Below are 25543 nucleotides of genomic sequence, written 5' to 3'. Positions count from 1 at the left end.
TCAGCACTTGTTTTTACTATACCAGTAAAAAGCTGGACAATGTCACATTAGGAATTTAAACCTTTATTAGTTATTTTACATAAAAAAGGTACATACATTAAAATATTAAAGTTGGACACATTTTACAAAGGAGGAATAAAACAGACGCCAGCAGATCCCGTTGCAAATCCAAATCGTTAGAGTCCCTGAAGTTTGCTGTAACGAAATAGATACATTAGCCTCATAATACAAAAATAGCCTATCAATTATAAATATTTTATTTTTTATTAAAACACGAAAATACCAAAAAGAGAGAGACAATCCAACCCACCTGTCCTCAACAGTCCGGTTCGAAGGGTAATACACTTTGAACGTGAAGCCACTCCTTGGAAATGAACCCTGTTATAATAAAGTAAATATAAATCAATACAAATACAGAATCACCAACGTTGTGTCAACAGAGTACAGCTGTTAAAAAGAAGACAAAAGGCAGGGTTTCCCTACCGGGTTGATGCAGAGGCATTCTGCGTTGGTGATGCTGAAGGGGTCGTACTTGTCTGCAAAGATGATGACGTCGGGGACCGGGTAGACCCGCAGCGCGTAGTCGTACGCCCAGAACACGGGGCTCACGTACAGGGGCAGGGGTGTCAGGTGGCCCTGGGAGAGGATCGTCTTCACAAACTAAAAGGCAGACGAAGAACCATGCACAGCACATGTCACGAGTCACGACACCCATCAGGAACTCAATACCTTGCTTGGGGGAGGGGTGTGGGGGGGAGATTGTCCAGTGGTCTTAGCGTGTTTGACAGGCTCAGTGTTTGAACCCCAGTAGCCAAGGTCTACCTGCACCTACCTGTTCATTAATTAATTAAAGACATTTATGCAAAATGCTCTGCTTACTGAGTATATGAATGAATAGTAAATCGCTTGTCTTTATTTTATTTGAATTCAAATTAGTAAGTTAGTGTTTATTTGATGGGGACAGATACAACTCATGTGGATTGTGCCCAATCCAGCAGAAAGCATCATAGCATTTGTAGCTTTAGCTCATTTCCAATGCCTGTCCCTAGAGGTGCCTTGAAAATAACATGAATAACATAATTGCCACCATGTGGGATCACTTGCGATTCAATTTTAATTTCTAGTCTCTGAAAAACATTTCTTCCCGTCTGCTAATAATGTGCTTTTGGCCATCAAGTTCCACACAGAGCGGGAGGACGCCGCTACTCACATGGTTGGGGATGTCCAGGCTGTTGGTCGGCATGCGGACACAGTTTCGGCACATCTTGTTGACCAGGTCTTCCCTGATGATCACAATCTCCTGGCTGCAGTACTGAATCCTGCCAACCCGTAAGGTATCATTCTCAGCAACTACCAACCAGTGGCCAGAATCACAACATCGGTATCATTTAAAGAGTCAATGGACCCACTGTTTCAGATGGAATTTGAACACTATGTGATTTAAAGAAATGTGTTTTGGGCTGGAAAGAGGCAGGGCGTGTCATCCCCACGCCAACTTTATGATACATTTTAATACCGTCATTATGTAACTGTTAATGAGCATTATAATAAGCAACTGGCTCTTTATATTCCCAGCCGAGATGTTTTTGAAGTAAAGACGTTGATGTTGACAGTCAATAGAGAAGCCATGTGATTCATGATGTAAACTGGTGTCTGATAACCACCAAAATAACCAGTGACCTTGTTTCGTATGTGTGTGTTCGAAAGAAACCTGTAAGCTTCCATAATCCTACCTGCATGGGTTGGTGGTGAACACAGAGAAGGGAACCCTCTCTCGGAAGTCCTCTGTGATGTGGTCAGCCAACGGAGGCCTGGGGAGAAGAAAAAGCATGCAGTGTTTAGACGTTCACGAAAAACATTTGTCATTCAATCAAACAGATAATGACGTCGAAATGTTTACCGTGGTAAAATTGTGCTGGGGCCCGGGTCTTCAGGACCTGGTACGAAGACGAAGCGGCTACTGTGGTTTGAAGAGAAATAAATATAAATGATATTGTATTTATACAGTATATCATACAGGAGCTCCCTTAAGAAGCTATTTATTGATATGTTGTCTACAATGCAACAGATTCTGGTTTATCTTTGAGTTTTGCTGGTGTAGGCTGAAATTGTTACTGGCTAACCTTCTTCTGATATGCACCCAATATTAACCATAATAGGAATAGCAAGATATGTCAATTTCAAACCTACAATACCTGGTGTGAATGCTGGGATAGGAGCAGATTGCATCAGCAAGAGTCTTCAAAGATTCTGAAAACAGAGTGTATTGTCACTTCCCTTTATTGCATCTCTCAAAGACTATACTATATTATATTTAATTACCTATTCGATTATTAATCATCTCGCTCACCTTTGAGTGATTTGATCTGTGTTTTCCCATAGGGAGCAGAGGAGAAGTTTCCACAAAAGATGAAACAGGTAGGAGGCACTGTAGCATAGCCTACACCACAAAAACACACACACACACACACAATAGGTTTGTATTAGAATATTCATTCGCATGATTGTAATGTGGCTTCTTCAACCCTATGACTCCAATAACCTTAAACACAGAAAAATTACGCTTCGGTGCATGTTGGAGTGGTTAACTTGACTTTCTTACTAAAATGTGTAGGTAAATAAGACAATACAAATATGCATTTTAATAAAATGCATATCTTATATAAAATCACACAATCAAAACGAGTACCTGAGAACATGGTGTGAATTTTCTCCATCACCTCAACACTGTCCAGCCACACATCAGATAGGACTACAAACATGGCGTCCTCATTCTCTTCTTCCAAATGCTTCAGCTTCGCAGACGCTTTGACTGACGTGGTTGACGGGCCACCAAAGAAGTTCAAGTTTCCATAGTAAGCTCTGGAGGTAAAATAGCACACTTTACAGTTTTGACTAAGGACAGATGTTAAAGGAGACATATGATGGTGTTTTCCCCAACAATACATAGTATACGAGTTCCAATACCAGTACCAACCTAGTTGTTGAAGAAGGTTCTGTAGGTGGGAAGCCAAAGGCATTGACATGGAACAACGAGTCCTCATACCAGCCTTTAGGAGACAAAGTAAAACATCAGCTAATGCTTAAAAAAAAAACACAAATAGGGTTCATTGCCTTGATCATAATATGAGGTTGGGTGGTTTCTGCTCACCCTCTGCTAGCACAAAGCAGGATTCTGTGTACAGGCCATTATGGAACTGGTATAGGCAGGGTTAAGTGTGTGCTTACATTGATAGCATGGAAATAATGAACTATTATTAGTATGGATGATTCAGAAATAATAATAATTTAAAAACAATAACATGAGTCTCACAAGCCTAAATATCATGTTGACAGACAATTTTAAACTACAAAATGATTTTTAGTTCTGGCATGTGGAAAAAGGATATTGCTTTGGACATGTCCAGCTGTACGGTACCAGTGAGGTCCTCAAGGAAGAATTTACCCTAAAAAAAGAGTAGATTAATATTAATGCCTGTATATTTTACTAATCTCTAAATATACTAAAATGATATGGATATTATACAAGTGAGAATAGGCCGGTGTCAGTTGCCGACCTCTTTCAGCTGCGTGATCATCCCCAGCACGATGACCTCTCCCAGTTTGGCTGTGCTGCCCAAGAGCGCCTCAATGGTCTTCAGCTAGAAACCAAAACAGCACAGCCACAGAAATACAGTTCACTGCATTTTAATGAAAAAGAGGAGATGATCAACAATCAGCAAAACCTATTGTATTTGGGATCGTTACCTGGAACTTGTTTCTACTCTCGTCGACGGCAGAGCCTATCGCCGGTAGGGTAAAGAGCTCATGTCGATGTGTTCGCTAGAAATAAACAAAGATATGTACTTACATTGATGGCATGAATAATAGACAGGTTTTTTTAACTGCAGAACCAATAGATAGCAGACGTTCGAGACGGCATATATAGCAACACGCACATAAAGAGACTGAATGAATTCAAACCTGTTGTAGGATGGTGTAGCGTTCTCTGAAAAGCTCAGCCTTGTCCCTTGCTACACCACACAGACTGGGAGCTGGATGCTTGGTCATATTGATGCTGAGTGGGACAAAGTCAAAAGGTAAAAATATAAGTCAACAGTAACCTGATCAGCACTGAATGATATTAGCACTATTCTTTATAAAAAAGTATGCACATTTACAAGATTTTAAATGATAATTGAATGGACATCATTAGTGAAATGATTAACTTACGGTACAAATTTCTTCCGCTCAACACTGTAGATGTATCTGGGCACATCAAATGCTCCAATGATGTTGAACACATTGTCTCTGTACATAGAAATCAATCCACAGGGCATCATTTTAAATCAATCAATTCAGGATAGTTGTCACTGTAATGGCCACTGCCTTATAGTGAGTTATTATTACATGTAGTGTAACAATGTAATGTCATCAATTAATTACATGAAAGAATAACATTGACCTACATGTTTTCATCACACGACTGACTGCAGTCCTGAACAGCAGTTTCCATGACATTCAGCTCGATCATAGAAGAGGAAACTGTTGCAATGAAAATTTGGACATCATTATACATCACAAATGCATACATGTTTAAGACAAATCATTGAGAGTCTAGACTTACGTGGTTGCTTTTCCACAGCATCCAATATCTTTTCAATAACATCCTCCAGCTCGTTTGGATTGACAGACTCCAGGATTTCCACAAGGTATTTACTAGCATCTCTGTAATAATGGAACATTCCATGAACATTTTTAACACTGATATAAAAACACAAACCCCATACATTGAACTATTGATATGTGTAAAGCGGCGGATACAATAATAAAGGTGTCAAGCAGTTGAGAGGATTGTGTAGAAAACATTATTGCCACCATTTAAAGCTGTCATTGTGAGATACTCTTGGTGAAATGCTTTCTTTAATGAGAAAACATATCAAAATAACGGCAGCTAATGCAATACATACGGACGAAGCATGAGTCCTCGCATCTTGAAGTCTGCGGAAACTTTTGTCTTAATTTTGCGAAGAACATCCATGTTTACGGGCTTCGGCTACCGACTCAAGCTTTGGCGCTAAATACGCGCTTCCTCTTGTGTTTCATCACTTCCGTTCTGAAGACCTCGGCTGTTTGATAACAACGCAAAAAAAAAAAACGAAGGCAGTGCTAATTGCAGTCCTTCAAATCGATCTGCGATCCAATGGCTATGAAAACACAACTACATAGTGTTATATTTCCCGTGCAGATGTTTATTTTGTGACTCTTGTCGATTGTGAGTATGTCTTGGTGTTCGAGTTATGACGAGGGGAATGACCACAACACAAAAACAACAAAACCTGGCCATAATGTTTTAGACCATGTCCATTTCTGTCAACCATTGCTGTCAAAATTGGCTTGTTTTTGCACAACCCGATAAGGCTTTTCCAATTCGATTCATTATTGACTGACCGAAAAGTCTATATGTAATGGGCATGTTTTCTGTACAGACTGAGGTGATTATATAGATAGTTGTGTTCTATCTCCCCAGCCGAAGACATGGCTGAGAGGCATCGTTCAGAACTGGTGGCCCAGGAGCGGAGTGGACACACGGCTGTAGTGGAAGACAACCTCCTGTACGTGTGGGGAGGCTACGTGGTAAAGACACTGATATTATTTAATGTTTTGCTTTTTCGTCATCGATTTTAAATCGAAGTTATCTGCCGTTGTCCTCCATATATTGTTTAATCTGTGGAAATATAAGCATAAACATCTAAAATCCACTGTCACAGCTAACCTTATTATTTATCATTGTACAGACAATTGCTGACGATGAAGTTTTTCTACCAAATTTTGAAATCTGGATCTATGACATGGACCGAGGCCTATGGTAAGAATGCTTGTCATTATAATGAGTGCATGTCCATATTAAGCCACCTGGCTGCCCAGGCATACATGTTCTTCGTGTTTCACATACCTCATATTCAAAATCATCAAGTCCCTTCCCTTATTCTGAAGGGAAATGTCCTCCATGAGGGGAGATGTGCCACCAGCCATGTCAGGCACCTGTGGCTGCTCTTTAAATGGACATCTGTACATATTTGGAGGTTGTGACAACAATGGCCAGACCAATGAGGTGGGTTCAAAATGGATTTAAAACTAACTCAGTTTGGGTATCAAAATGCCAACATTTTTTTTTTTTATTAATTCAATTTAATGTGGACATCACAATTAAAATAATAGATACAATATACAATGTATACAGTACAGTTTTGAAGAAAAGGAAAGGAAGATAAATGGGTTAAATCAATAGTAAAGACACATTAGGGTAGCCTCTTCAGCCTGTTAATCCTTTCAATATTTGTCAAACAGATATACAGTGTCAACCTTCTGGATGGGAAATACACTTGGAAGAAGATCTCTAAAGCGTCGGGTGCTCCTCCCTCACCTCGAGACAAACTGTCCTGCTGGGTCTTTGGTGGCAGGTCTGTGCAGATAACTTTCTCCAAGTATCAAAGCCGAGTCAGTTTTTCACCTCTGCTTCCATGGTTCAACTCAATAATAGAAAGTGGTGGTAGTATTAATAATAATAATAATAATAATAATAAATTTTATTTATAATGCACTTTATATTCAAGAATCTCAAAGTGCTTCAGAGAAAAAAAATAAAAAAAAACAATAATAATAATAATAATTTTCTATCACCAATGGGATTGCACCAGCGATTGCAAAACGTTGAGCTTGAGCTTACAGTGTGTGTGTTGGTTCTTGCTCATCCAAAACATCATTTTGACCTTATTCTTTTTTTAATCCATCATTCATCCCTTCAGTCTTAAATTATGGACAAATATGTTTATTTGTAATAGGATCACATTCTTTGGAGGATATGGGCACAAACTACGAAATGACATCAACAGGAGGAACTTCATCCTGGACGAGGCATCGTGGGTATGCAACTATATGTGCTTTGGTAGACTCGGGACCCTATTTCAGGGAAAAGGGGACAATGACCGTTGATTTATTGATTCATTGATCGACAGAAAATATATTTATTATAACTTCGTAAATTTGTCGCTCATCTAGTAAAACGACCAAACATTTGCTGGATTACGCTTTGCAAATGAAAGATATCACTTTGGGCTCTGGTAACTTGTTATGGGCATTTCATGGCATTGATTTTATGAATGGTTTATTGTTGATTCATCGAAAAGCCAAATGGCGGTTTACATCAGCCCTGGTTGGGATAGGATCTCTGTCCGGACAGATCCACCAATTGGACCAGATACTTCCATTATATCTCACCCTTCCTTGTTTGGTTCACCACCAGGTGGACGACGTCTACTGGGGCTGGAACAACGAAGTCCATGTGTTCGACCCCAATCATGCCAGTTGGACGGAGCCCCAGACTAATGTATGTCCTCCTTACTATAACGCTGTCTCTGTTTAAGTGTGTTGCTGTGATCATGAATGGATGACTGGCTACCTGCTGCTCCAAACAAGTTTGGCGATGGGCTAAGAACAAAATGTCCTGAATGCAAAGGATTCGAACAGATTCATAACTCGCCGAACTTCTTTATCGACACCTGTTGTAATCTCCAAGATGTTTTTTTTCACCCAAGGTTCACCCAAGTATTGACTCCAATAGTAAATTGAACAACTGACTACAATAGTCAATACTTTGTCCTTTTTTCTGTTTGGGTCTTTGAGTTCTTCCCCGAAAGTGAGGGGTACAGGATCAAAATCCAGCCCCAAAAATTTGTATAATATTACATATATTCGAAATGTACCCTGAAATTATTAGTAAATCAATGTATTATATAAATAAGATGATATATAATAATTTCACAGTGTTTAAGCCTTTATAATTGCTTTATTGGAGTTTTCAGGTTAGGGGGCTGCCATATAGTGCGGCCTGTGCAAAACTTTCAGAATTGTGCCATACAAATACAATGGACTTGACTTAAAAAATCAAGAATAAAAGTGGTTAAAGCTAGAAGTAAACGATGAAGACTTGTTGAGATTGGTTTGTCTTGGTTGTGGACAGGGCCGCCCCCCCGCCCCCAGGGCTGCCCATGCCAGCGCCACCCTGGGTTCTAAAGGATACGTTTGTGGAGGAAGAGTGATGGTAGGTTGCGTTTGACACTTTCCCTCCCTCAAAACACATTGCTAATCAATGACTGAAAGTGGCCTTTGAACATCCTGTTTTTCATGATAGGAAACGAGGACCAATGATGTCCACTGTTTGGACCTTGAGACATGGACATGGGCGGAAATGTATGTTGGGGTCAACCATAACATTTTGATAGACATGCTTGTTTTAGTGACGCTCGTTTTGTAGTGACCTGGATTAGATTCTGACCTCTGTTCCTACGACCAGAGGCGGACAGAGTACACAGTTTCCTTACTTGAGTAAAAGTACAGATACCCCTTGCTAAATTTTACTCAAGTACAAGTAAAAGTACTAGAGTCAGATGTCTACTTAAGTAAAAGTACTGAAGTACTTGTTTTTAAAAGTACTTGAGTATCAAGAGTACAAGAGTATGTTTTCTAAATATTGCATTACTAATGCCACAGTGCTTACATTTATGTATAGAAACGTCCTACATGGAGTTATGAAAAATGTTAACACCTTGGAGAATGTAAAAGGAATTGAAAGTAAAATCAAGTAATTTTCATCTTTTTACCATGGCAATAGCACAATAGTATACAGTATAACAGTATACTCAAGAACATACAAACAATTGCTCAGCTTACATAAATATGCAATATCAGAAAAGAAAATTCAGCTAACAATTCTATGTATGTGTGAGTTTCTCAGTTTTTGTATCAATCAAATCAACAATCGTCTCATCTAATTCTGACCATGGAGTTGGCTTTGGCGGAAAGCAAAGGTGATTGCTGATAGGCTGAAGGCTGTCCTAATCAGTTTGAGAGGGAATCACGTTTGAGAGGGAAACAACAAATTGAGGGTTTCCGTGATTTTTCTTTTCTCCTTTTATTTTTTATTTTTCAGAAGGAGTAACGGGTACTTACTCACGGTTATGGATAGAAATGTAACGGAGTAAAGAGTACAATATTTGCCTCTCAAATGTACTTGAGTAAAGTCATGAGTACTCCCAAAAAATGATACTCGAGTAAAGTACAGATCCCTCAAAATTGTACTTAAGTACTGTACTCAAGTAAATGTACTCCGTTACTGTCCGGCTCTGCCTACGACACATGTCAATCTCTCTTGTCTTTTCACCCCCTTTCCTGTCGGTCTCCACTGTCTTGTGCAAAACAAAGACTATCACCCCAAACTGTTTTCTGTCAAGGTGATGGACAATAACGTTTTCTTATCTTACCTAAAATACAAAGCCCTGAAATCCAGAGTCAATACACATGCAATATTATGATGTGTGTGTCTATAATGTGTCTAGCTCTAGATGAGTAATTTGTTGAAATTACTTTTTTTCAGAGTCTCTCCGCTCTCAGCTGTTCCAGTAGGCAGATCTTGGCATTCACTCACTGCGGTTGCTGATAGCTCCTTATTCCTGTTTGGAGGACTAAGTGTGGACTGCAAACCAATGAGTAATACACCTATCAGTACCTATATGTTTCGAAAGCTGTTTTGATCATATGAGCTGTTTCAAAACTATTTTGGTTTGATCTGTTGGATAACAAAATATGTTATTATTATACAATTTTTAGGTGACGGCTGGCTGCTTAATGTTGAAACAAAGAAATGGCAGGAGATTAGCCACCCTTACGAGAACAAGCCAAGGTAGTACAATCTGACCGCACATATTCAGTGATCTCACTTCAGTTTGCTGAGATGTGTTAAAGGTCACTACATTGTAAAAATAAATCCCATTGCAAACATCTACTAAAATAGTCAAGGATCAACAGCAACAATTTTTAGTGTAAATTCTGATGGTGTTTTTTCCCCCCTCGTGTGTAAGGTTGTGGCACACAGCCAGTGCAGGCAAGGACTCCGATGTGATCGTGTTTGGTGGAAGTTGTGACTACATACTTCTAGTTGATACAGTAGGTATTTCCCTGATTATCGATCGGAGGGATAGAAGGCTATAAAAAAATATACATAAATATATGATTTAGTTTTTTTCAGAATTTAAGAGGATGAACCGTTTCAGTTTTTTTTTTCAAAAGAAAACGTGCTTTGGAAAATTGTCTCAGTAATGTTTTGCAGAATAACATTGAGATAATGCATTAAGAGTTTGAATGCATTTATTACCAACATTGTAGAGGGCTTTTCATGAATACATAAAAGTAAAAAAACATCCCATAAAGCCTTTTGATCATAAAAACAAGAAAACCCTAACCACTTCTTCATCTGTATTGTTCTCCAGGGTCATTGCAATGATGCACTAGTTTTTCAGACCGAGCCATATCCTCTATTCAGGTAAAATATATACATATATATTTGAAGACAATATAATAAAAATAGCCGTGCTACCTTTTTAATCAAAATACTGGAACCGGCTTTCCTAACAGTTTTTTCTCTGGTAGGTCTTGTGTGGATTACATTGCTAAGAACGTCAGTATATGCAAGATGCTTGGAGACCAGATTCCTCTCCTGCCCTCCAAGCTTCAACACATAGTGCACAGGAGAATGAGTTATTACAGGCCACCGAAGAACAGAACACCACTTGAATGATTTTTCTCTTAACTGCTCTATATTGGTTTATAATTGCTACTTTCTTTTAAAATCAAGTCTTAGAATCTGGGGTTGTATTTAACTTGGGGGAAATTATATATTTTATTGTTTTATTTATATTGTGCCATCTATTTTGTATTTTTTGAAAGAAAAAATATTTTATGTTGCCTGCGTTAAATAAATGGCACATGAGTTTTATGTATTGTCAGATCTTAACAGGCATCTAGTAAAACTTTTACTTTCATACCAAAATGTTTGCAGAATTAATTTCTCACTGAAACATACCCTCATCTCAATGTTCAGAATTTGACAATTATATATGCTGTATATAAAAAACACTTTTTACAATATTGAAGTTGGAGAATATACTATAATATAACCAAAGCAGTTGCTTTACTGTAAAGCTGAAAGATTATCTGAACTCTCTGTATTGCATTTTTTAACAGAGCCACATGTAGTTCATGCTACCTCCACTAGGTACCAGTAAACCTTCATGTCAACACGGAGCTAAATAATCTCGAGCAGCTCGAAGACTGCATAAGCAGCAGAAGCACAGCTGCCAAGACTGAGCCTTGATTCTGAGCTCATTCTTACATCTCTCCACGGCCACACATTCCTTTTAAGGAGTTGAGGAAACATGGTCAGGGAACAAACGTTAAATAAATAATCCTTCCCATACCCGCTTTGCACAGCAGTGGCCACTTATCATAAAACGGAAAAGCCAATGCTGCATTTGTATCTAGAACTTTGAAGTTAATGCAATATCTTACTAGACCTATACTTTAATTGTGTTGAATTGATGTTGCCCTTATAAAAAGCCAAAAAGTAAAGTTCTTCAAACAAGGTTTGTCATAACAGACAAGTGAAAGACAAGCAGTCAATGGGTAACACAAGTCAATGGGTAACAAATATGTGAGTGCTTCAAGCCTTCTGGGGGACAAATCATAGAACAGACACTTGTCTCTGTCGAGAGTTCGGACATATTATTGTTAGTGTGCCCAGTGTTCGGCGATAATATTCAAAATAATAATAATAATCTTGATAGTTATTAACTATCCAATCCAGGAGTCTGTAGTCTACGCACACCCATGAATTTGACAAGAGAAACAATATAACATGAATCTTTGAATAACTTTGAGGATCACTTCCAAAGACGGTGTGTAGAGATGGAAGCGCTCTCATGACCATCAGGGGTGGGGATCAGCTGAATTCCCTCTCGATAGTATCCATCAGCTCCTCCTCAGAGCCATCATACAGAATGACGGGCGTGGTCACTGGGGTGTTCAGGCAGTTGGCAAAAGATCTGGCGGAAATGAGAGAGTACTTTTTTTCTCGTTTTCATGTGTGTTAAGTCCATATCGAATCTAGGCTACCGTAAATGCAATGGCTTTATGATTTATGAGGCACAAAATACAGATAAATAAGCATCCAAACACCAATAAGTCGCAAAATGATATGGAAAGGTACTAATGGTTTTGAATACCTTAATGTTTATTTTATTTTGCTGTGGGATCAGACTTTTTACTACAGAAGTCCCCTGTGCGCACAACTCATCTTGATAATCAATTATTAATAAGATAATGGAACATTGGCCTACTTACGAGTCGTTTCCTGTTTTGAGAACTTGTTCCACACAAGAACGACTTGGACCCAAGCCCTGGAAAGACATAGAATCACAAAGAATAGCATAAAGTAAGTTACATATTAAAACATAGAATCACAATATTGGGTAGGCTACCTTACGTGCAATATCGATCAATTGATTGCCAAATGATGTAAGCCCTATGCCTTACATAAATGTTTGATTTGAATGTTTCTGTTCATTAATTAATTAACCGAACCCAATTAATCACTCACTCTGTGCTCGTGGTCGGAGCCTGCGGCTGGTGCGTGTTTCCTCACGTGGCTGAACACACTGTTCCCATTCTTGTTTACGTCTTCCCAACCACATTCTTGGCGACGCGACTCATTGCTGGAAGTGAACGCTTGCGATGGAGTCGTCGTGGGGTTTAACTCCGTGTTGGAGCTGACTCGTTTAAAAGTGCACAGGCCGTACGTCCTGGATCTGACGAAAGACTTCTTATTATGTCCATTCTTGGTTTTAGAAATATTCCCATGCTCATCATCACAAGCAGCAGGAGTTCGCTCCGGTTTCCCTCGATGTTCATCATCCTTCTCGGTGGATCGAGGCGATCCGCGTCTTCTACAGTCCACTTTGGAAAAGTTGCTACCGTTTGTAAAGTTTGGGAATTTAAATCGCCTGAAAGAATTCCTCACATCCCCGGGAGATCTCGGAGCAGGGGCGACTGTTTCCTCCGGCGACTCGGTTTCTCTTTTGGAAACGTTTATTTCGACCACACACACAGGTGCGATCTTTTTACTTCTGCTCAGACTCAGACTGCTACCCATGTCTTATAGTTTACATTGAATCTACTGGCTGCCCAACGAAGTTGTCGAGCAGGGGTTGAACATTAACTTTCCAACGACCGAGAGAAAGTTAATAACGTTAATCCGAGAAGCCTTTAAATCACTTTTCGAATTCCGTGCGCAATTCAGCCAAATAGCTGGTCTTTTCCAGACACTGCGTTCATCCTTGACGTTTGCATGTAGCAGACAAAATATACGGTCCTGTAAAGACACATGTTCCCGAATTCGAATATCCCCGAAGAGGGATTCCCAATATAGCAACTCCAGAGCGCAGAACTCCAAAGAAATGCGCACTGGCGGCGCAGAAGGACGCCAGCAGTTACATAACTGTTTAGTCTCAAACGACCCGGGGAGAAAACTCCTCCTCCTTCATTAGTATATGTCATAATTAGCCTACATTACAACCGCACAACACACAGCACATGGAATTGAGTTATACAATACAAAAGGCTACAGTATTAAATGCATGTACAAAAATAATGCATCTTTCAGGGTCAATTCCTATATGTTCGACTAACAGTGTGGCTAATGATTTTCTCTCTCTCTCTCTCTCTCTCTCTCTCTCTCTCTCTCTCTCTCTCTCTCTCTCTCTCTCTCTCTCTCTCTCTCTCTCTCTCTCTCTGTGTGTGAATGATATACTGAAGCCTTGAGTACTAGTATAGGAGGTGGGTTGCCATTCCATCAGAATGGCCTACCCCTCAGAGATTCCTCAGTAAGATTTGAGTTTGGGTCGTCTGCACGTAACAAAAGAGCGGGGGGGGGGGTCCCAAAACCCCACTGAAGGTGTTGTTTATTGTCTTGTTTTAACACCTAGCTCTATCTCCCTCTCTAACCTATCTCTCTTCTCTCGCTCGCTACCTCGCTCTCCTTCACCCCCCCCACACGTTTGTGGTTTGTCAAACAGCTGTGCAACCTGTTCTCACACTGGAGCCTGACCCTGATCACTGACCCCCTAGCAGAAGCTAGAGCTGCAGAGCCGTCCCCTGCACTGTAAAGCAAACTGTAAGGACAGTCCTGGGTACTGAGTTACTCAGGAAAACTGCTCTGCTCTTTAACTCGTCAGAAGCCTGAGAAGTCACACGTTGACATCTTGGTTTGCTTTAAAACGTCATGTTTTTTCACATGTTGCCATGTTTTTAAAAAAAATCTTTCGTCACATGTTGGATTGTTTGTTTTTTGTTCTGAATTCTTAAATCATGTGTTGTCATGTTTATTTAATCTTAATCTTTAATCACATGTGCGTTTTGCCACATTTAATCACTTGTTGCCATGTCGGTTTTATAATCCTTAATCACATGTTGCCATGTTTATCGTGTGATATATAATCACATGATTGTTTTGTAATCTTAAATCCCATCTTGCCTTGTTTTTGATATCTTTGATCACATGTTTCCATGTGTTTTAGTGTTATTTAATGACAGGTTTGTTTTGAAATCTTAAATCACGTGTTGCCATGTTTGTGCCCCGGAGTGGAGTGCGGACAGAGTCCCCCTCTGGCCTCCCCCCGTTGCGTTGCAACGTCAGCGCGGAGGTGGCTGTACCAAGCCAAGCCTTCAGACTGCAACATCTGGAGAACAGCTCAACAGCTTCCAGACCGGGCAGAAAAGGAGGGGAGAGAGGGGGAGAGAGAGAGGAGACGAGAGGGAAGGGGGGAGGCCCAGGCTGTGGAATAACTGTGGTTTTTCCGACTTCCCCTTAATTTGAGGAAAATGTGTGCTGCTGGCTGGAATACTTTTAATGAGTGGGTGTACAGCTCTTTCTGTTTATAATTTACCCAGCACTTTCCATAAAGAGAAAGTTACGCATCTTATATAATATTTACTTGATGAGTCAATGTAATTTTTATATTCCATGTCAATGAAGCTCTGTTGAATACAATTGAGACTAATTAAAGTAAATCCTAGTTCCCCTTACAACTGATCCCACATTGCAATGATATTCCATCTGACAAAGATGTTCTTTCATTATTCTCATAAGTCTGCTCAATATCCACACAAAAGTGACCCTCTGATAGGTATTTGTGTACACACTGCGGACCGACTCTTGCTCAAAAGTACATACAGTATGTAGAGGGAAGGAGATATAACATTGCTCCTGAGGCATGACATAAAGAGGCATCACTTCCACACAACCTTAATGGAAGCTACCAGTTTCACTGCCCTTCCAAACGCAGACTTCTTCGCCTTAATCCTCAACCCCATTACAAGTTGAGTCTTAACCCTCTCTCCGCTACCAGCAGCTCCAACCCCTGCCAGTGCCCTTCTTCCAGATGAAAGCAGACAGAATTCCTCACTTCAAAGCAGTGATTCCCACAGCAGTCATTAAAAGTATTTTGTTGCAGACACACACGCACATGAACACACACACACACACACACACACACACACACACACACACACACACACACACACACACACACACACACACACACACAGACACAGACACACACACACACACACACACACACACACACACACACACACACACACACACACAGCTTCCAGTGAACAACAGTGCACTGTTAGACACAAAAAAAGAAAAATACCCTGACCTATGTTATTTTTTTAACAAACATCCATCTCTTTTAGCGCAAGTTCTCTCAGCGTCACTCTCTTAGATTAAACAGAGTTGTCTAAGGAAACTTCAGCAGCGAGACCTCTGAGAGAGAGAGACCAAGCTAAACCAACTAAACAGATGTGCTCAGCCCCGAGACAGAGGCATATTGTACTGCTGACATAATGGCATAAGGTCGTCAAGGCAACGTGGAAGCACAGCCAAGAGACCTCGATGTAGGAAAAAAAAAAGTGGAACGAGTGCCGAGGTTCTATTTATCCTAGTGCTATTTCTCTCCATCCAAGAGTGGGCTTTTATGTGATGTGATCTGGGCGAGGACGTTTAGGTTGAGGCTACGTCAAAGCCGTGCACTTCAGATGACCTCTCGTATTTTATGAAGTAAGCTGTGTCTGGCATATGTTCTGACGTATGCTACGGAAGCCCTGTAGCTTCCCCATACGACATACATTAAAGTATCACCTTTCTCTCTGTATTTCCGTCACATCAAATTCATGAGACATTTGCATTTATTCTGTGTTCTTCAGCATGCTTGAACAATTTAGGCCTATGTGGGAATGTTAGCATTGGTACCAGCAGATGGAGCCAACATTCAAGGAAAACATTAACAATACAAATGAATAGATCACCTTGAGGGAGAAAAATAGTTTAGTAGGAGGAAAATGACAGATCATTGATTGCTGCCAGACATATTAGCCGTGGTAAATAAGTATTACCTCTGCAACATGCATTCAGGAAATGTTAGTTATTTCAGCCCAAAAGAGAAAACTTCCTTTTGTTTTGCAACTGTAGGTTTTTGGATGCCCAAAGACAATCATTGGGTGATTTTCTCGATTTTCGAACCAAAATATCAAATAACATTATTGTTATGTCTCTTTGAGATGTCCTCATACTGTTAATTCTGTGCTGTAGGTCTCTTCTACAGTGGAGCACAGTGACCTGTTTATCTCCCAATTGGCCAATTTAATCAGCAGAAAGCAATACTGCTCCTTTCCCAGAGTCTCTCAACACACTCAATACCCTCTGCTGTTCGCTGTATAATCACCTACTAATTGAGATGACTCATCAGTGTCGACGCTCTCATCTCAAGTATCGGCAAATTATAGTCTCAAGTAGCATCGCGACCCGTTTTTGTATATGTTGTACCTGTGGCTGAGTTAATTGTGCCATGTTGTTGTGCTATTGTATTGTATTGTTTTGTATTGTATGATAGCCATAATGTATTTTATCGTCATATATCATATTGGATTGGATTGTATGATATCAACATTGTTTTGTAATGTGTCGTATTGTGATATTTTGTTTTAACAATATGATAGAAGATAAAGATGTATTCCAAAGTCCTAAACAGTGTCATTCTATTGCACACATGTTCTCCCCAGGCTAATACTAACCTGGTTTATCCCCTGCTTAGTCCCTTTGTTTTTAATGTCTCTCCCTTTGGTCATTGCTGGGCTTGTTTTTCCCTTCTTCTTCCTTGGTGTTTGGGCCAGCTGCCCAGCAGACAGCAGTGTCATGTTGATGAGATTGGCCTGCTTTGTAGCCCTGCCTCAGTCGAAGGCCCTATCCAAGGCGCATGTGGAAAACACTCACCCAAAAACACAGAGGTGTACTCAGAAAACCACCACGCTTCCAGCCACTGGCTCAGCGGATGTGTTGGGGAACGGTGGTATTGGAAATATATACGCATGTTCTGATTTCAAGCCAATTTCGGCCCTCACCCTTTTCCAGTCCTAATTGTAATACCCAGCCATTTCATACCCTGCTTTGTCTGTGCCTCTTTGTCAGATCATCGTATGTCTGGTGCTTGTTCTGAGATGCTCTCTTTTTGCCCTGTCTCTGACCTCGGCTTCATCAAAGCTTCTGCGTGATTATGAGTTTTTGTTTTCTGTTTTACTACCTGCCAATATGTTTGTGGTGTTCCTGCCTGAACCATGATTCTGTTTCTGCATTTTTGGATAACGAGCCTAGGAATAGCCTGCCTTGCTCGCATTTTTCTTTTTCATATTTTGTGATCTGTCTTTTGTTCCACGTCTGAACTTTTTTGTTGGACTTGTTTTAATGCTACTTTTCTGTTTGGGCTGTTCTTCACCTGTATCTGTGGGTCGGTGCCCTTGGCGCCTGGGTCCATCTAGTTCTCGATCCCTCTGAACACTTAACCTGACATAGTTATATCACTGGCGGTAATTTATTTTAGACTGAAATTACAAAACGTGAATACCAACAACAAACAAAAAACAGAAAATTCCTCCAGAGTTACTTAGAAGGATTGTTTCTGGCATGCTTTATTATCAGCTGTCTTAAAATACGAGTTTAAGACTCATGCATGATTTGGCATTTAAAACTGAAGGGGAGAGGGGTTTATTTTGCAAGCTGTTTCCATAACTGTCCAAAACCCCAATTAGAAGGAGAAGTTGAGAGGAGAACAAAATAATGAACACAAATAGAAGAGGAAAGGAAAGATTGTATGGCTGCATTGATAAATCTATTTGCATTGTTCATATATGTAATACATTCTAGATCGATTTGCCCAGCGTGTTAAATAACTTGCTATTGGCTGTTTTCAGCCTCAGCTGGGAGGTTGAGGGCCTATGGAATACCCGGCGTCACATCTTAAGTCTATAGCTCGAACCTCCGCTTGACCTGATCATCCTGTGGAGTACCGCTAACCAATTCCCAAACAATTACACCAGCTTAGCAAGGGGAATAAACATGTCGGTTCAGTGAGATTCATGTGCATGTCTATCGATGCATCCAGGATCAGCCGACATGGCAAAAAAAATCATGATGGGGAAAAATAAATAGATTTCCTCAACGGTTTTACTGAGGACGTGTGCACTTCACGCAAGCGGTTGAGAACAGAGGCTGTTAAAGTGAAAAGCCCCCGGCAATGTTAATGATGCTGTTAACATATACTGGCATACAGGGGGTTGTGCTGATCTACGTCTTGTGGCTGGGGATTGACTGACACCGAGAGGCGTCAGTCCTCTTTTCAGCAGTACGATACAGTTTGTAGCATCGCTTTTCCTCGAACTGCACAAAATCAGCACGTATTGTGAGGACACTTATGACTACGATGCATCTTGTGAACGATAATTGCCACATCATAATCAAGGTGTAGTCATGCACATATTGTGTTCATGTGTTCATTCAGAAATAAACACATGAACACAATATGTGCATGACGACACCTTGACTTTTCCTATAAAGAGAATTGTCCACGCGCCACATGTATAGGCTCCCTATAAAACCAGTCTCTACTCTCTCTAAATGAGATTTCTTACAAGTGATAGGAAACACAATCAAGGCGTTTATCCTGTGCTGATACAAAAACACTGAACACATAATTTGATATCAATAAAAATTAAAATAATGAAGGAGCTCAGAGATCTGGCCCCATCATCGCGTCTGTCTTGCTGTCCTTTGGCTGCTTTCATCGGGGAAGACTAAAAACTGTTCCGCCTGTTGAACACGAAATCGACATCTGCAGTTGGTTAACAGCCAGCCACCTGCAACTGCTCCTGCTTGATCCGACATGCCAACACGCAATCTCTTCATTCACCTCAACTAGAGAGGCAGAAGTTCCATATGTCACAAGAGAAGTCCTCTAGAAACTTGCAATATAAGGGTGCTTGGCCATTCAATAAGGGTTGTTTGACAAAATGTTTTTGGGGTTCTGGGTTCAATTCCCAATGTCCCTACCCACCAGTCAACATCCTTGAGTTGACAAGTGGGAAGACTTCTAACCCCTGTCCTGTTCCTGAATGACAAAATGAATTGGGTAAAGTTGGCTGATATCGCAAAAAGCTCTTCCCAGCGGTTGACTGCAACAGCGGAAGCAAATCAGTAGGTGGCTGCCTGTGTACGGACAACATAACCTTGCCTTTTTATCATGTAAACAATTCCTTGCCAAGCTGTTTGCCCCCAGCTGGTTCAGAAAAAAGGAGAATAAAAAACAACACCAAACCCCAAAACAATAGATGCATGTACAGAAGGCTGTCCATGCATCTATTACCGAATGTAGGTCGAACAGAAAGTACATTTTTTATTAGAGAAGAGGAAATTCATGCATTTAATTTAAATTGAATTGATTAAATTACCTTAACTGGAACCCCTACTTCCTGTAATCTCTTTGGTTATATCTGATTAAATGCTAAGACGCTAGCTACGGTGCTAATTAGCCCTGTGTGCATTCAAACGTCATCCTCATAAGTGACATCTGTAGCAGGGTGTGCGTGTCATTTGAAGATCTTTGTTGATTTACCAGGGCAGTGCCATATAACATTATGGTGTTTTGGTCGGAGAAAGAGAATTAAGGATGGTCAGAGAAGGAGAGTTAGGGATGGTCAGAGAAGGAGAGTTAGGGATGGTCAGAGAAGGAGAGTTAGGGATGGTCAGAGAGAGAGAGAGAGAGAGAGAGAGAGAGAGAGAGAGAGAGAGAGAGAGAGAGAGAGAGTTCTAAAGGCAATAACATCTTTTATTTGATGGAATGGCCCACCTGGGAAAAGAGTAGCCGTGACTTGTGAGCGCCAGTGCAGGGCCATTACCCCGCGTGCAGGAGCAATAGTCCCTCTCATCTGGGCTTTGATTTGGAAATAGATTTCACAGGTTGGGCATTCGAAGAGATGTGATCTCTTAGCACCTCATGTCCGGCTTCAATTAAAACGTTTTTTTTTGTTCCCCCACACCACACTGTCTCAATGACGTCCTAATGGTTCCTCTTTGAAGCCTTCAGATGCTGGCATACCTTTTTTTTTTATAATGCGACATAATACCCTTTGGCTTTTAAAAATAGTAATTTAAGTTTATCGATGTATATATTATTAAAATTGATATATGTATTTAAGTGTCTTTCTGCCATTAAATTCTGCCTGCATGGGCGATTCAAAGTTACAGTGTACTGTACAGTCACACTGAAGTCACAGATATAAGCCGTACACGGACCCCGATACTGTGTTTACATTACGGCACATCACAATGGCCGCCGGCAGCCCTTATGACCCCCCCCCCCCCCCCCATCCCACGAATGCCACCAACATGAAGGTCACGGCAGCCCCTCTTTAGTATCAAAGCCCCCTGCGACCTATCCTGATTGACCTTTCATGGCGGATACTTGGCATGCCACAACACAAATCACATGAGGAGGGGATTTCATTGCACGTAAGTTCAGAGGTCAGCCTTCATCAGACGGGAGTTATACGCGCCTGAAGCCGTATTGGTGATACATTACGTGTTGAACATGAACTCTTATGTTGTTGCGTCGGGTTGCAGTGCTATGAGGAGGAAGAGTAGGAGAGATACTGGCAAGAAAAGGAGGAAGATAGAGTGAGAGACAGAGAGACAGAGGAAGAGAGAGAAGGTAAAAACGTGTTAGTAGGTTGAGAGAGACAGAAGAGACAGAAAGAGAAAAGGGGTGGATATGCCTAGTCTTTTAGAAGGCTAGACTTACTTGACTCGATTTGTGGCAGCTCTTCCATTAATATTTGATATACTGCCTGTAGTTATCGTTGCAGAGACAACGCTCAGGTCTCTCTCGGAGAGTCTGGATGACTTCTTGGCGTTAATATTAAAGCAGCCCAGAAGTACAGTTACGTTTTCATTGCCCACCGACCAGAAGGATGGAGGCATGTCCATGTTTATCAATGGAGCCTCAGAGGAGGCGGTTCATGGCTGGTTCATGGGGCTGAAACAATGTGATGACCAACATCATGTTTCTCAACGAGGTACAACTCATCATAACAAGGTAATAAAACTGTCCAATATTATTAGACGTTATCCTAATCCACTATCGATAGCCATGCGAAAACTTTGTTTTACACACATATATATATAAAATTATGTGTATATATTTATTTATATATGTATAAAGATTCAGCACCGGTTTTGGCATAGAATTTGGCAATATTATATTCACGAACATAATTTTTATTTAAACTGTTTAGATGAAGCATATAAGCAATGTGGCTTCCCTTGGCTCTCATGCTTCACTATACTTAAAGGTGAGATATTATACCACCAGTTATGAGTGTGATTAGCCGTTACAAGCCGTTTTGAAAATCTGCCTCTTCTGACGTAACAAGCTGGTGGATTTTCAAAACGGCTTGTAACGGCTAATCACACTGGTGGTATAATATGTCCCCTTTAACATCAGCAAGACGTCCAGCTGAGGTCCATGTCCCCTCCTCATTCTCAACCTGATGATCTCCACCACAAGCCCCTCAGTGTTTCCAAGCTGTGTTCCAAACTCACCTGGCCCTCTAAGAGCCCAAATCTGGGCCCACTGGCTCTTGTCTTTTACTCTATTTGAGTGTTGCCTCCACTACATTATTAACAGTAACATGAGCTGCACTGTTCTATGTGGGCTTGGGAATCCTTTGGGACATCTGTGTGCGTGCAGACGTTTCTGTTAATTAAAGCATAATTCCATGTCATTAAATGTTGTAGTCAGAACTGAGAAGAAAGCCCCTTTGTTACGGACTTGACACCAGTGGTGGTATAGCCAACTAAAAATGCACGTTTAGCAAAACGATTTATGACATCCAAACATCTTTAAAATATTATACACAACGTTATATCTGGAAAAACGGTGAGAAGAGGTGCGCCAAAGTCAGAGGTGTTTGTACAAGTCCTGTAGACGCACAATTACACAGGCTCTCTATTGCTCAACCGAAATACGCAGATGCAATCCAACACTACTGTTTAATCAAACGGTGAAGTCACTGCTGAGTGGGTGCCATCTGGACTGAAAGACGGCGCGGACGGCGGGCTTGTTGCTCGGCGGGCAGTTTGTCTGCGGTTCTAAGCTGTTTGTTGGAGTGTTTTCTGAAGGTCTGAGCTCAGGGCTGCTCCACCTCGGAGTGGCCTGATATTTAGAGGAGTTAAAGGGGCTAGGGGTGGTTTAAGGTAGAGGTTGGGGTTTGGTTTTAGTGTTTGGTTGCCAGGACAATGGTCCCTTGACAGGTCCCCTGAGGTCCCCCGAGTTCCCCTGGGGGCTTTGATCCAGGTTCACGTAAACCACCTTGGACGGGGTAACAGGACTCCCCTGGGGTACTCGGCCCCAGGAGGGGCCCGGGGCGACCCAGGGCGGGGTTTTGAAAGAGACGCAGGGTGACTTTTAAAATAAAATAACCATGTATGGAAGAAGAAGATTAGATTTGTATTAGTATTTTTATTATTATTATTATCAACGTTATCATTATCATTATTCTGTTTCAGTCAGAGTTGCAAAAATTTGAGTACCCCAAAATCAGTTTGTATGTTTGTAGTTCTTTGTGGGCGAACAGCTCAATCTCTTTTTGATGCAACCTCTCAAAAAGAGATTCAAGTTTCCACTTTTTTTAATAGATTGTTGATGACAAAGGTTTTTCTCACGGCAGTACTCCTAATTATGCCGATGACATTAGAATTCCTACCTTTATAAGGTTCTATATAATGCATAAACGCTGTGGCCAAATATATTACCTTCACTTAGTGCATCTGCTGCAGTTTGATTCCCATCTGTACCCCCGTCCTCCACCAATATCCCAACCCTCACACAGCCCTCCTCACATAAAACTCTACACGGCCTCAGTCGAAGCAGCAGAGAACTGCTGGTGCTACCGAACCGGGAGAGAACCTTGCTTGGCGGACCCAGAAAAACGTCCTGTACTTGGGTCAGCAGCTCTTTTAAAAGTGCAGCCATGGCCTCTCCACAAAGATTAATGGCTGCCGATGAGATGGTCAGGAGGATGAATAGGACAGCAGATTTCTGTGTGTTTCTTTTCTCCTCTCTCCTAATCCCTTTGAGCTGCGGAACGACTCTGGCACAAATGCTGATAATTATTTGCGTTATTTTATCATCGGCCTCTAACGTTATTTTCACTGCCGTTGCCAAGAATAATGAATGAATTGTTACGTAACAATGTGAAAGAAATTACAATAGAGTGGAAGAATACTGATTGTCAAAAGAGTAAATAGAAAAATATCCCATCCTTGAATAATAATTTCTTTAACATAAAACCTGAATAATTTTAGCGAACGAAACAGAAGGCAAGCCGGTCATCAGTATGCAGTGGTGTGGGGATGGTTATCTATATCCCCTTCGTACTCAAACCATTCAAAGATGAAACACTACGCCTCTTTAATCACCTGGGTGCCTGGGTAACTTCCCCACCATTTTCCTACTTTCTCCATGACCTTCCTTATCAGCAGAAAATTTCAAAAGCACAGGGCACGCAATCTCATTGCCAATACGCAAGTAAAATATAAAAAATTAACATTCTGAAACCACTTTTTTATCTGTAAGTACCTGTATTGCCTTCCACTCAAATCCATGTCTTTGATGTTGGCAAGGTTTGAAATGAAAGTGATTATAATGTAAAAACATATTGTTTTATATACAGTTCACCGGACAAAGAAAGTACACATACTTTCTTTTATCAAGGACGTTTGAGGCTACCTGGATGCTATTTTTGTTTTGCAAACAAGATCAATGCTTGTTCACATTGACTTAGAAAGTCCCCATACTAGATAATGAGGCTGTGTACAGTTTTGCCTGTTTCACCCTTACCTTGGAGCCATTCTACCCTGTAGTTTGGGTATGAGAGGCAGATAAACTGTTGAGGATCTTTGTTAAGCCTTGTTTTGGTCCTTAAAGCAAATAATCTATAAAATGATTTTATGCCACTTGGTTAACGTGTATACAAAAAGGTTTTGTACTGTACTGTTAGTTATGAATGAGTTGAAGATGCTTATTTTACAACAAGAGTGTCTGTAGCATCATAGTCAACTGTTAAACCCAACCTTGAAGGTCCTGAAGATTCCTGTCTCAACGCAAAGCGACCAACTGCACATCATGTTTAGTTGTGCAGAGCTGATTCAAAATTCGTTGCCATTCCTGCGCACGTATGACGCATGACACAGAATATTATCCCGCATGAAAGAGCACGGTTCCAATAAGCTTTAGCAACACACGTGACAGGCAGATGTACATGTTGAAAGCATGTTGAGGAGGACCATATTCAAAAATACAAATTATTCTAGCTAGCTACAGATGTTGACTTGACTTTGATCACGTGTGATATGATTCCCCATGCCATGATGATTACTTTACATACTCGTCAACGTGAATTTGCAATATCCTTCTCTTTTTATTCAATGAGCTAACATTCTGTTTACCGTAAACATGCTCTCAAATTACCTATGCCTGTTGTTCAGCTTCAACTGTTTGTGGTTCATCTCTTACGTGAGATTGAACCAAGATAACATAATCAAAAGGGAAATATATATATTTTGCATAATGAGTCAAATTCCTATGCATGTTAAAAAACAAGCTTCTGTCAAAAGCTTAATGAACAACATCGAACACATCATTCAAACATTGTGTATGCGTCCCCACTATTAACCCCTAGTATAAAAAAGGAAAAGACTGTTTCCCCACCACAGAAAGACATAAACAAGGATTGTCAGCACATCTTTATAGAGCGTGTAACACAAATAAGCCAGGCTCCCGCTAGCGGCTATAGGGTCCCTAAGAAGGCTTTCATCTAGCCCTGGACAATTCTCTGCTCCTCCGGGATCCTTTTCATCAATTCAATTTATTTCAGTAAATGGAACAATTCATCAGGGAAATCTAGAATGTCCCTCATGTTTTTCATCAAGTGATAAAAAACGCTCTGCCTTTTCACGGACACACATGGTTTAAACACTTTTTTTCTCCAGCAGAAGTTATGAGATCTTATCGCACGACCCACAGTAAAAGATTAAATAAATGAGCCAAATCAAAATTATGGATGCGTAACACCATGTTGTTTATTAACATGGTTAATGTCCAACCTGCCGCAAATTAGAAATCACAAATTATTTTGTGTTTGCAGAGTGCTAGTTCACTGGTTGAACACATTCACTGTAAAGTGCGTTGAACTTAGCATGCAACAGAGCATGTATAGCTGT

At 40.7% G+C, this 25543-nt stretch overlaps 3 protein-coding genes across 5 annotated transcripts; 1 reads left to right on the top strand and 2 right to left on the bottom strand.

The window, feature by feature from the left end:
* Window positions 1–42: 42 nt before the first annotated feature.
* On the bottom strand, window positions 43–5095 carry pole2 (polymerase (DNA directed), epsilon 2). Its single transcript, XM_030356475.1, has 19 exons — window positions 4950–5095; window positions 4607–4707; window positions 4449–4524; window positions 4213–4290; window positions 3964–4057; window positions 3748–3822; window positions 3558–3641; window positions 3390–3446; window positions 3152–3200; window positions 2978–3050; window positions 2690–2862; window positions 2351–2440; window positions 2196–2250; window positions 1901–1960; window positions 1734–1811; window positions 1211–1319; window positions 484–660; window positions 311–378; window positions 43–195 (listed from the first exon to the last, which is right to left on the bottom strand). The coding sequence occupies exons 1-19, from the start codon at window positions 5018–5020 to the stop codon at window positions 177–179; spliced, it is 1587 nt and encodes a 528-aa protein (XP_030212335.1). The 5' UTR covers window positions 5021–5095; the 3' UTR covers window positions 43–176.
* On the top strand, window positions 5090–10867 carry LOC115543841 (kelch domain-containing protein 1). Of its 3 annotated transcripts, none has more exons than XM_030356476.1 (14): window positions 5090–5254; window positions 5510–5616; window positions 5778–5848; window positions 5977–6094; window positions 6331–6443; window positions 6825–6906; window positions 7286–7369; window positions 8003–8083; window positions 8174–8232; window positions 9416–9528; window positions 9649–9721; window positions 9900–9984; window positions 10308–10360; window positions 10468–10867. In XM_030356476.1, exons 2-14 carry the CDS (start codon window positions 5518–5520, stop codon window positions 10613–10615), a joined length of 1179 nt encoding a protein of 392 aa, XP_030212336.1. In that variant the 5' UTR covers window positions 5090–5254; window positions 5510–5517; the 3' UTR covers window positions 10616–10867. The 3 variants fall into 3 exon arrangements, with proteins under 3 accessions (XP_030212336.1, XP_030212338.1, XP_030212339.1); XM_030356478.1 differs by having other exon boundaries at window positions 5116–5254; window positions 5516–5616; XM_030356479.1 differs by having other exon boundaries at window positions 5116–5254; window positions 5469–5616.
* On the bottom strand, window positions 10168–13543 carry LOC115543842 (uncharacterized). The gene is made up of 3 exons (XM_030356480.1): window positions 12473–13543; window positions 12217–12272; window positions 10168–11918 (listed from the first exon to the last, which is right to left on the bottom strand). Exons 1-3 carry the CDS (start codon window positions 13022–13024, stop codon window positions 11816–11818), a joined length of 711 nt encoding a protein of 236 aa, XP_030212340.1. The 5' UTR covers window positions 13025–13543; the 3' UTR covers window positions 10168–11815.
* Between the last annotated feature and the right edge of the window lie 12000 nt (window positions 13544–25543).

This window comes from Gadus morhua, chromosome 5 (genome assembly GCF_902167405.1).
Source record: "Gadus morhua chromosome 5, gadMor3.0, whole genome shotgun sequence".
In the NCBI taxonomy this organism is placed as follows: Eukaryota; Metazoa; Chordata; class Actinopteri; order Gadiformes; family Gadidae; genus Gadus; species Gadus morhua.
The sequence above is the reverse complement of the archived record's forward strand: the minus strand, read 5'-3'. Positions and strand labels throughout refer to the sequence as shown.